General features: G+C 40.1%; 1 protein-coding gene across 2 annotated transcripts; it reads left to right on the top strand.

Moving 5' to 3' along the window:
- Window positions 1-6,086: 6,086 nt before the first annotated feature.
- On the top strand, window positions 6,087-11,755 carry irx2a (iroquois homeobox 2a). 2 transcript variants are annotated; one of them, XM_041989274.1, is made up of 3 exons: window positions 6,087-6,598; window positions 7,883-8,288; window positions 8,992-11,755. In XM_041989274.1, exons 1-3 carry the CDS (start codon window positions 6,359-6,361, stop codon window positions 9,873-9,875), a joined length of 1,530 nt encoding a protein of 509 aa, XP_041845208.1. In that variant the 5' UTR covers window positions 6,087-6,358; the 3' UTR covers window positions 9,876-11,755. The 2 variants fall into 2 exon arrangements, with proteins under 2 accessions (XP_041845208.1, XP_041845209.1); XM_041989275.1 differs by having other exon boundaries at window positions 6,526-6,612.
- Window positions 11,756-11,983: the final 228 nt, after the last annotated feature.

The following is an 11,983-nucleotide window of genomic DNA, read 5'->3' as shown; positions in this document are numbered from 1 at the left end:
ACAATTTAAATGCCAGCTTTCTTCCACTTGGAGAAAAAGAAAAACATTTTTTTGTGTGTGTGGCTGGAACTTGCAACTCGATAGCACAACAAAGGAGCTGTGGTGGCAAGTCCCCACACAGACATTATATGTCAGCATCACCATCATACTGTTAGCTGTCCCAACTGTACAAAGCCATCCTCATTCAGGGCAGCTAACCAAGGTCAGCCTGGATTAGCTGTTAGTAACCCTATCAGGTCCAGCACAATGATTACAAAGCCCAGTGACACTGGCTGTCAGCAGACTCTTTCGAGGCAACCCTATCTGCTCGACCCTTGGCTACAGAGCCACCGGAGAGGGTTAGTCCATTTCAAATTGTTCCCCTCTTTGTGTCTCCCTTTATTTCCTCCGTTTGATTTTCGGCGACTCATTTCGTTCATCAATCAGCCTGTCTGGATGTGTGTGTGTTTGAAACCTATGCTGCACATAATTCCTATAATTTGTGGATTTTTTTTTTTCTTCTTCCCCTTCCACATAACCCATCCTTTGTGTTTGTTACTTCTGAAGCCAACAGTCATCCCACCTAAATCCGCCCGCCCCCCCCCTGCAGATGAATGAGCCCGCCGCGCCACATGATTTCTAAAATGAACATTTGTAAAATTAGAATAGCAAGCAAATTTGTCAACCTAAAAGTGTTGATGTCATTATGTTTTAAATTCTTAGAGCAATGCTTTGATGTACACTTGAAATTCCAAATCAGTGGGGGTTCAGTTTGTTGTGAATTGTTTATTTGTAGTTTGCAGTACAGTGCTCGAGAACGATGGTTTCCACCATGAATGAGGACATGAGCACATCGTTCCCCTTGTCTCACCAATTCAAACAACATGTCAGAATAAAGCAAAGCAAAAAGACTTGTGTTTCCGTACAAGTGCAGTTGTTGTTTCCCTGCTTTTTTCAAGAGGAATTACGCTTCAAGCCCATCCATTTACTGCTTCACTTTACTTCCTTGGAACCATTTTCTCAACATCCATGTCAGTCAGCAGCATGTTAAACTAATCAAACCCAAAGAAAGTGCTTTCTTGTGATGTTTTGAAAAAAAAAGTATATAAACAAGAACAACAGCAACAACAGTGCTAGCAGCATAATGTATTTGAAGCAATGTGGCAACCGATGTTCTCCACTCCAGCACATCAGAGGCACCCCTGCTTCAGTCACCCTAAAGGTACCGGTTACAAAGTGATGGGGCTTATGGTTTTTAACTCGGGGCGAGGGGCTGATTTCAAACCGCCTTTGCTGCCAAGCACATGGACGGCTGCTGATTAGAGGGTTGGCAGCAGTGGGCAGATGCCAGGCGGGGAGAGAGATGACGGCCTGTCGCCAGTCTGCCACCCAACGCCCCACCCCCTTGGTGCCACCCCCCCCTACTGACCCCTCCCCCATAGTACAGTTGTACAGTTGTACAAAGAAATAAGGCAAAGCAGACCTATGTTACAAACACAAAGAGGGGATGGAATGAACTGCAATAGTAAATCAACTGACTGACCGACATGACTGAAGAAATGACATGCAAGCAAAGTCATACCCCCCCCACTAAATTATCTCAAGAGATGTTGGGAGTTGTTTTACTCACATGATGATAAAGTCTGCTCAGCTGACTAAATTGCACAATGACAGATCACATTGCAGTTTTTCTCCTTCTCTGTGTACACCCACACACAAACATAAGCACATAAACACACATGCACTTTTTACTTTGTGCAAGTTTGGCATACTGAGCATTCCTTCACTAGCCCACAGAGAAGAAAACATTTTGAACCCTTTGGTACAGAATTCAGGAGAGTCAATGTGGTTGAAGCATCTGAAAGTAAAGCATCTAAAGTTGTGCAAATTTTAGATGAGTATGACATCTTAATAAAAAAAGAAAAAAATCTCTTGAATGAGTCCCAAAGAGACAGGTCATGAGACAATAATTGCTTAGCAAGAGCAAACCTAATGCAAAGTTCTTAGAAGTCACAAGAGTACAGAAGCTTTGGGGCGCGTTCACACTGCCACTGTTTGGTCCACTTTAAACAGACCATGGACCGCTTCCACAGATATTACGATTCATTTGCTGCAGTTTGAATAGCAACTGCACTCTGATGCAGAGCAAACCAGACTCTGGTCTGCTTGAAAACCGGGGATCTCAGTTCACTTGCAAACTGACTATCCAGTGAACCAATAAGAAACTGATGTATGCCAACTGCGGTAAAGCATCAAGACGAAGAAGGAAGTTAGGCAGAGTATTGTTTGGGTAGGTGGAAAAACAAAGCCCACAGCATGTGTTCAGACAAACGTAAATGTTCTGCACACCACAGTAAAATTAGTAACCCCAAGACCAGAGTGCTGCACGGGTCCAGTTTTACCAACCCAAGCCCATCTGTACACGTTAAGATGACCAAACCTGACCTGTTGATATCTACCAATGAAATCTGAATCCAACCCAATGATGTAAAACGCCTTAGGAATTTCTAAATTCATCCTCGTCCCTCCCTTCATTACATTACTTTTCTTAATTTATTCATTTATTTAATGTGATATTGTTCTTTTCTTTAGCGCTTGAGGACCCAGCTCAGGTCATCAAGGGCTACAATCCTGCAGGTTTTTGATGTGTCCCTGCTCCAAAACCACCTGACTCAAACTGACGAGACATTGTTTAAAACTTAATAGGCTGTTGGATCTATTTCGTTTAAGTCAGGTGTGTTGAAGCAGGGAATATTGGAAAATCTGCAGGACAGCGGCCCTCGACGACCGACTTTGGGCACTCCTGCTTTAGCGTGTTCACTGCTTCAATTAGGTGCAGTTTGAACACAAACCAAAACAAAGGAACGTGGTGAAATTTTTCAGAAACCCCGCCTAATCGAAACCAATTCCCCGGATTATCCTGGTGGGAATGTTTTGACTTTACATCAACTTTAAATGAACACATAATCATTTCATTTCAATGCCCGTTTTACACCTATTGCTGTACTATGTTTACATTCTCACATTTACTTAGGTCTACCTAACAACAAACTTAAATGCAAACAGGAGACAAAAAAAAAACTAACCACAAAGATAATTAGGCTCAAGTCACACTTGATGAAGTTGAAAAAAGTGATAAAAACTGCATAGAAAATCAAAATATATTTTGTCATGTAATTCATTGAGGTTTTATCCTTAAGTTGGATTGATTTACACTTCCAAAACAATAAGCAACTGCTACCCTACAAGCCATTGGATGGGTTCATTATTATTATTATTATTATTATTATTATTCATTGTTAAATTCTGTTGATAAAAATAAAAATCTATAACTGTCTGGCTCTCTCTCTTTGTACATCTTTAGACATCTTCTAACTTTACATCCTGTACATCAGAATATATGTAAACATGCCTTTCAGTTATTTAATATGATATATTGCAAAATTAATGAACTTTAGAAAAGACATTCAGGCTAAACTGGTCTCAAAGACAGATTTACTTCTTTTTTTTCTACCTCTTTGATTGACCTGATGCTTTTCTCTCTCTGCATCCGTTTACTGTACTTTACTGTCGGTGCTATCTATACTATCATTCTTGTCACTCCTCTATGTCTGCCTCATCTTTCTGTTGGTTTGTCAATCTCTTCACTCCCATCTCCAATATCTCTTTCAGGCTAAAATATATTTGGAGGTGCAGTCTGTCTGAAACTGAGACCTGGAATGTACTACTGCAAAGTTTAACAGACACACACACACAAATTTATGCACATAAACACTCAAATGGGCGCATTTTAGAGTGGTGCTAGATTAACAGTTTACATGCATGTTCAAATGCTCTCACTATTTTATGTGTTTACACATGCAGACTTTAACAGACCATTCAGACCTGCACAAAATCACTCATTGGCACAACAAGGAAGGTTTGCACCACATAGAGGAGACAGTGCCCCCTGGTGTGGACCAAACAGTACTCCCCCTTAGCCATATCTTGACCCAATCTATTTTGAGAGCAGTCATTTACTCCTCTGAGTTAGATTAGTCTAGCCTGAAACAGAGAAACCACCTACAGCACATGTGCCTAAAAAAGTACAAACAATCCTCTGTAACTGAAATTATGATGAGTACTCTGCTTCTCTGAAAGATGCTAAACTTTATTTGGATAAAAAATAATGAGAAAATCATATGCATGCACAGAGCTATTTTCCTCTATATTCCAGCTTTTAATTTGTTTATTTAAGAAAACAACAGTCTTCTTTACTAATACTCCAAAGTCCACTTTTTGAATGTTTTAGGCAAATGTAACACTATCAAAGTTACTGTGGATTGAAAAGGCTTTACCTATAAAAAATATGCACCCTTTTTTTTTACTTTTGCAAACAGCAAGTTAATTTATCTGGTTAGTAACCAGTTTTTCTTGTTATATACCATTTCAAATTTATTTTATTTATTTGTTTTTTTTATTTTTTTTGTATTTAGTGACAATGCCATGTCAAATAAATTTGAAAGTCAACATAACTTTGTTTTAATACTACTTGTATTTTTACTTTGAATAATGGTTATATGTCTCTGATCATTTTATAATGAAATGACTCAAAAATTCAGTTAATTTTATTATCATACTTGTTACATATTTCATGTCAGCTTGTTGTTGTTAATTTATGCCATGCTGCATATGTTTACTGTAGTCACACAGAGTGACAAAATATATAAGGCTTTATCCAAAAATCACATCCATGTTCTCTCTTCTTTCATTCTAAATAAATAGTTTAACTTTCAGTGATAATGCATGCTATTTGTCTGTTACAAATGATTGAGTCATCCCAGCTAATGTTAGGTGTTGCATTTAAATGGTCTGATGCTGTTAACAGAGTGTTTTAGAATAAACAGCATCTAGTGGATTAATTCATTTATTTGGATAAATGCTGAGGGGGACTGCTAGGCCATGCTTCTTCCTATCACCTGACACTATATGACCACCCAAACCTGGTGACAGTTGGAAGTTTTCACCAGGCTGTGTTGTATCTCTTTTCTCCAACAGAGGTCATAATGCCTGTAATCCGAGTAATAAAGGACAATGAACGTCCTGGTTTGCATGTATAATTGTCCAAAACGCACACAAAGATATAGGCTATTACAACACAAACAGCTGAGTGCTTGAACTATCTGGCCAAGTCTGTGCACACACAGTTACACACGCACACTTAAGTGGTGTTTGTGGTTAACTTGATGTCTGAGGAACAACTGCCCCTCAAAGAGCGACAATTACACACCACCAGCAGCTTTACTGCCGGTGATGAATAGAATTGTTGTAATATTGGATGAGCGTAGTTTACACGCGCTAAGTGGTGGAACTTAAGGAGCGGAAGACGCCTCCCGTAAGCCTGAGCGCGCACGGACACAGGAGCGCGCAGACTGAACTGTGGCCACATTCACGGATGTGTCAACGTCTGATGGACTGACGACGTAACCAACTGCAGTTGGAGATCTCTGACCATTTTACCCTCTCTATCGATTTCTTACATCTGTTTTTTAGCTTTTATGAGGATGTGAAGACGTTTTGGAATGGATTTTAATTCCATTTGGAATTAAAATGGAATGCCACAAGTTTTAATAAAAAATTAAAACAACTCAATAGAACAAAAATAACTAAACGAAACTGAGTTTTTATATCTTTGACGAGTTATTTTTTCATAATGCCTTTAATCAATAAATTAAACGAGGAAGTCGAAAAGAAAACTTCACATTGGTTTGATTTTAAATTCTAGTAAGGTGGATGTCACTGAAACAAATAACACTGCTGGGAGCTTGGGAGCCGATAAATCTACATTCGCAATTACGTTAAGCAGAGGATGCAGTCGGTTGAATTATATAGGCTGCGTTGTAAAAACACACACACTGAAAACAAGAGAAAGAAATAAAGCGCGCTCTCTCCAGAAGAATGGTCTACTTTTTTGCAGTGTGGAGTGTTGGTTTTGTTCCGGCTCCATTTCAATGGAGCAGAAAGGGGCGGGGATGGGATATTCAGATGAGCCAGAGTGACAGCTCCAGTTTCCCCCAATGCTCTGTGTGTCTGAAACTCAACTGGCTCCTTCCCTCCTAACTCCTCACTTCATAGTGCCGCGCACTAAAAACATCGGACGCTAGGGGATCAAGACGCATGCCACATTACCTCTATGTGGGCACTTTAACAGATCTTTCGGGTTTTTTTTTCCCAGTAAGGGGGCTGAAGAGGGAGGCCTTTTTATTTTCATTGTTTGATGACTATTTGCACGGCTGATTATTGAGTTGATTGTTTATTATTTCGGCCGTGGTTGTTCGCCGGCTAGTGCGCTTTTTTTTCCCTCTCTTTTTGGAATCGGCGAGCTGTCGCGCGCTCACCAATGTCCTATCCTCAGGGTTACCTCTACCAGCCCCCGGGCTCTCTGGCTCTTTATTCGTGTCCGGCATACGGGGCCTCGGCTCTGGCTGCTCCGCGGAATGAGGACTTGGCGAGGTCGTCCTCTGGCTCAGCCTTCAGTCCTTACCCCGGGTCGGCTGCATTCTGCGCCTCGGCCAGTGCAGGCTTTTCTAGTCCTCTGTCATACTCCACTGATCCAACTACGGGATTCCCATCTTACATGGTAAACTGTCTCATGTGTGTATCTAGATAACGCTTCAAAGCAGGTGAATGACGACTTTTTAAGCATGGATGTCAGATTATTCTTTATGTTTCGTCCCCTTGCTGAGAGCGCAATATGAATGGTTTCGAATATTTTTGTTGTGATTTTCTGGTCAGTAGGTGAACTTTTATATTGACTACTATCCATTCATATCAAGTGGCCTCCTAGAAAGGTCATTACTTGAAATTCCTTCTCTCCTTCCATAGGCACGAGCTGCAAATTGTCGTGGTTTAACCAACGCTTAACACTCGCTGCTCAGCTAATTGTGCAAAACTGAACGCCCAAGATTTCTATTAGCACATTTAGATTGTAAGGAAGTCATTCATGGCTGATAGGAAAATAAAAGAACTCAAGCTATATCTCTTTTTCTAAATTCATTCATTTATTTATTTTCAGTTGTCATTAAAATCGCCAGGGGATGAAGAATGGACAGACGTTCCTCGTAGCTGAATAAACTGAATTTTAACATGAAAAGCATGACTCGCAATGCTAATGTCACAGGGCACTTCAAGCGTTTTAGGAAAGGTGCATATCAAGTGATTTGCTAATGGGATTTGTAATGCTGCAAAACGAAGATACGTGAACACACTGGGGCTGCCGCAACAAAACAAAAAGCAGCCACTAAAGAAAATGAGGAAGTTAATAGGTGATTACGGAAAATTAAAATGTCTTTTTTGTTATCCTGACCGCTATATTAACAGGAGCTCTGTTATTAATCCGATAATGATCTTAACTACCAGTTAACCATTACATTATGACTTTTTGCGGCCTGCTTTTACTTATTTTTAAAATAGTATCCTTCCATACACTCATTTACTTGACTAATGATTAGAGTGAAAAAAGTACATTTTCATGATTTCTGATTTGTTTATTTTTGACAAAGTATTGCACGTCCTTTACAATGTATACTGCATCTTTAAAACATATGTTATCTGATTTACAGAGCACCCTACAACCCTTCAGTGAATTTATTCGACCTTCCATTTACTTTTCCGACATTTTCCCCTAAAATTAATGGATGCACTGGTGGTCCTCTAGAATTAGATAAATCGTTTTAATTTCTATTGCAGTAATGTTATTAAAAAATGAATAATGACAATAGTTATATTGTAATTTAAAGAATGTGAATTACAGGAAATCTCTGTGGAACCTTTTTATTGCCACTTTTTTTACATTTGAAAATCATATATATATATTTAAAAATTACTTTTTTTTCGTTTTACTTTTTTCTTTACTTTTCTCCAGTCCTCCCCATATGACGCGCACACAACGAGCATGGCCGGGGCTTTAACTTACCACCCATACGGGAGTCCAGGGTATCCCTACCAACTTAACGACCCGGCTTACCGCAAAAATGCCACTAGGGACGCCACGGCCACCCTAAAGGCCTGGCTACAGGAGCACAGGAAGAACCCGTACCCGACCAAAGGGGAGAAGATCATGCTGGCCATTATCACAAAGATGACCCTGACGCAGGTCTCTACATGGTTCGCTAACGCCAGGAGGAGGCTCAAAAAGGAGAACAAGATGACTTGGGCGCCCAGGAATAAGAGCGAGGATGAGGACGAGGAAGACGGAGACGGGGAGAGGAAAGAGGTGGAGCGCTCCGACAAAACCCTGGATAACAGCGAGGCTTCAGCGGAGGATGAAGGTGGGGCGACCGAGCCAATGTTCAGATTAACAATTCACGCTTGGGTTGGGAAGGCGTGGATACCCCTCCTTTAATTTACAGTTGAACTTAATTAGTGTAACAGCAGTTTAAAAAAAAGACACGAAACAGTGGAATTATGAAATTAATTTAAACACATATAATAAATTTTGGTTGCCTGATATTTGTCTTTAGACATAAACTTAATGTACAGTTAATATGATTTTTTAATGAAAAGGAGGCTTTAACACTCAAAGCAACATTAAATGATCTGTTAGGAGGAACATTTCATTTTCTTTAACATGACTAATGACAGTGCACTGGCAAAGCAGACACATAACAAGCACTCACCGTGAGTGGCCTCAATAAAATTAGACCGTTAATGTCATTCCCGTGATAATAATTGGCTTTGATTGAATAAAAAAGATGCATCGACTGTGTTATATTAAATATTTTAATAATAACCAAACCAAATACAAATATGATTGTTATACTTGTTCAGACAGTATTGATTGCTTTGAATGTGGCTTAAATTTTAATATATTTTATACATTTATAACTTTAACAACTTTAAAATCTTTCTTTCTTTTTTTTTTCTTTCCTTCTTAAAACATTTTATTTTACTTTGGGCCTATATTGATACAGCTCACAACCTGTGTTTATTTATCTATTTATTTATTTATTTTTGTCTGTCCTGTTTTTTTAGGCATCAGCTTGCACGTGGACACCCTAACAGACCACTCGTGCTCGGCAGAGTCTGACGGGGAGAAGGTCAGCTGTGTGGGCGAACTGAGCTCCGACCGGACGGGCGACAAATGTGAAGAGGACGGCGAGGACCAGAACCGCGACCATCGATCTCTTGCGCTTTCACCCAAACCTGTTACGTCGTCACCTCTAACGGGAGTAGAAGCACCAGTCCTCAGTCATCACCATCACCACCACCACCTTCATCATCTCCACCACCTCCACAGTCAACGCGAGGATTTGGCCCGGAGCCTCGTCAGTGGCAACAACATAAACACCAATAAATTGTCTTCATGCCTTGACAGTAGGCCTTCTGGGGCTCCTCAGAACCCAACGGCCAAGCCCAAATTGTGGTCTCTGGCGGAGATTGCTACCTCGGACCAAAAACAGCAACATCATCAACATCATCTGGGACAATCTGGGCAACCAAACTGCCCCTCCTCCAGTGGAGGACTTCTCACTCCCCCAACACCGTCCACAACCTCCCCGGCTGCCAGCTCTCCCTCCCTTTACCCGGCCCCCTCCATCCTTGGAAGACCTATTTATTACACTTCTCCCTTTTATAGCAATTACACAAACTATGGCAACTTCAGCCCCCTGCAGGGTCAAGGGATCCTGCGGTATACTAATTCATCTGGAGTTAGTCTGGCTGCTGCTGCCGCCGTTGCTGCTGCAGCAAACGAGGGTCTCAGCTCCTCTCACCAGGCAGTGGAGACCGGCACAAACCCCAAACACAGGCCAGACTCCCCCCTCGTTAAAAATAACCCAAACCAGATTGTTGTTGTCGAGCAGCAGCAACAGCAGCATTTCAGACCCGCAAATTTAGAAGCAAAAAAAGGTACGTAATGGGTGACGCGCTACCAAAACCGTAATTTATAAACACTTATTTAATCCTGTGTTAAATTTTGGAATTGTGTTTTACTAAAACAGTGGAGGGACGTTTCTCCACTGGTGGAAGTAAAAAAAAAAAAAAAAAAGTTCACGTTCCCAAATGTAAATCAACTGGTTTCCTTTTCTTACTTTCATGTCTTTGCTGTGACAATATGGGTTGATCTGGCTGTCGATGCCTTATTTCGAATAATTGGGCCTTTATTCGAGCAATGTTGCATTAGAAATAAGCGACATTGACAGATTATATGATAGTCTGAGAATGACTGAGAAAAAGTAAATCTCTGCTCATGGAGAGTTCACAGCACCGTTTAAGCAAGCGAACCTGTACCATGGTTTATTATTTATCAGTGCAGTCATTTTCAGGAATGATCAGTTTAGAAGTGTGGAGTATTTTTTTTATATATTATTATTTTTAATATATCCATATTTTCTGCTGTTTGCAGGCCTTTCTCATGATTTAAACAAGAACCAAATGTCAGAATTTTCATTTGCAAGAAGCTTGCTTTAAAAGTTAGCAGACATGGCAAGCCTTTCGCAAATAAAAGTAAAACCGTGCAACCACAAATACGACAATGAAGGACAAGCCAACCACGCGCACTGGCACGCGCGCACAAACACACACGGTGGCAGCCTATGAATCCAATAAGCAGAGAAATGTTGCCATAGCTTTGAGCAGGAATCCTATTTTTAATGTTCTCTTTGTGTGTGTGTGTGGGTGTGTGTCTGTGTGTGGGTGAGCACAGTGGGCCCCAGACCTTATCTTTCAGCTTAGGATAATTATAATTACACAGGGTCAGCCAAAAGCAAACAAATTAGTTTGCTCTGCGCAGTCGTGCAACTTCACATCTTCAAATGTCACTTAGGTGGCTGTGATGGTTACTTTCCTCACGCACATAAAAGCTTTCCTTACGTGTCGCTGGATAGCCTAAAGACGTTTTTAGCAGCAGTTAGGCGGTGGGGATTTTAATAAGCACTTGCAGTATAAAGATGTTTCCTTTCTTTCTCTCTTTTTTTGGGAGTCTGACAACCTCCATGTTGAGGATGGAATTGATGACACGATGTGGATTTTTTTTTTTTTATTTCCACGCTTTGCAGGTAGGTGTCACAATTGCTTTGACTATAAAACGAAAAAGGACACAACCTTTTTAGCCTCATGTTTTAACCCTCATAATCTTTAGTCCAAACCGGATCTAGTGCCACCGTATATATTGATGGAATGAAAGCTGCTACCACCTCCTCACCCCCCCACCGAGACATCCATTCAGATTATTATTGTATTATTTCAGCTGCATTGTTTGATTCATTAAGGACGATACGTTTCACGTGCAGGTTTCTGAAACACATCTCCCATTATATGTGATTAACATGTTATTTCTCAGGATCCTGTTGTTTGCTTATTTGCCACGGTGTTATTATTTCATTGCATATTTACGTGTGAAACAAAACATTTGGCCTGAAACCGTTTTTAAAAAAGGAGGTGTCGGGATGCATTACTGAACTGGAGTGAACTTGAGGACTTCAAAGTGGAATAGCCTACATTTGATATTTATTTTTTTAAAACGATGGCGGAATGCCTATAATTTATGCAAGTTATATTGCAAATATGGTAACTGACATCTTCTGTTTGTTTTGTAAATATACATACATGTTATGTACGGTTTTTATTTGAAACGCATTTGGGAAGAAAAGCTACACAATCTTGTTATCAGGAGTACTTTTACTAATTTATATCTTTGAATGTACATAAAATAAAAACGCGCTGGTATAGATTTGCTGGCGGGGTATTATATCCATTATTCAAATGAGAAAATATTAAACTGTTTTCCCAACAATTACATTCATCTTTGGGAGTCCTTTTTATTCTAAACAGACTTGTTTTCAACACAAACATTTTTTAAAAAAAATTTTCTCTGTTCATTATTCTTTCATTTTGTCAGTCAAGCGCAGATGGGAAATGCTTGATGAATCTCACTATTATGAGTTTTCGCAGACTGCACGATCCATTCACTCTAAATGGACAATCATTTTCTTTTAGGGCCTCGTTCTGGTTAGAGAATCTCCCT

The sequence above is a fragment of the Melanotaenia boesemani genome, chromosome 6, assembly GCF_017639745.1.
Source record: "Melanotaenia boesemani isolate fMelBoe1 chromosome 6, fMelBoe1.pri, whole genome shotgun sequence".
Taxonomy (NCBI): domain Eukaryota; kingdom Metazoa; phylum Chordata; class Actinopteri; order Atheriniformes; family Melanotaeniidae; genus Melanotaenia; species Melanotaenia boesemani.
This window is presented reverse-complemented; position numbering and strand designations above follow the sequence as displayed.

What these genes read in the sequence shown, in the direction of transcription:
- irx2a (XM_041989274.1), top strand. Translation starts at nt 6,359, where the DNA reads ATGTCCTATCCTCAGGGTTACCTCTACCAGCCCCCGGGCTCTCTGGCT. An exon ending in CGGGATTCCCATCTTACATG is followed by an intron (nt 6,599 to 7,882) that starts GTAAACTGTCTC and finishes ACTTTTCTCCAG; the next exon opens with TCCTCCCCATATGACGCGCA. An exon ending in GGCTTCAGCGGAGGATGAAG is followed by an intron (nt 8,289 to 8,991) that starts GTGGGGCGACCG and finishes CTGTTTTTTTAG; the next exon opens with GCATCAGCTTGCACGTGGAC.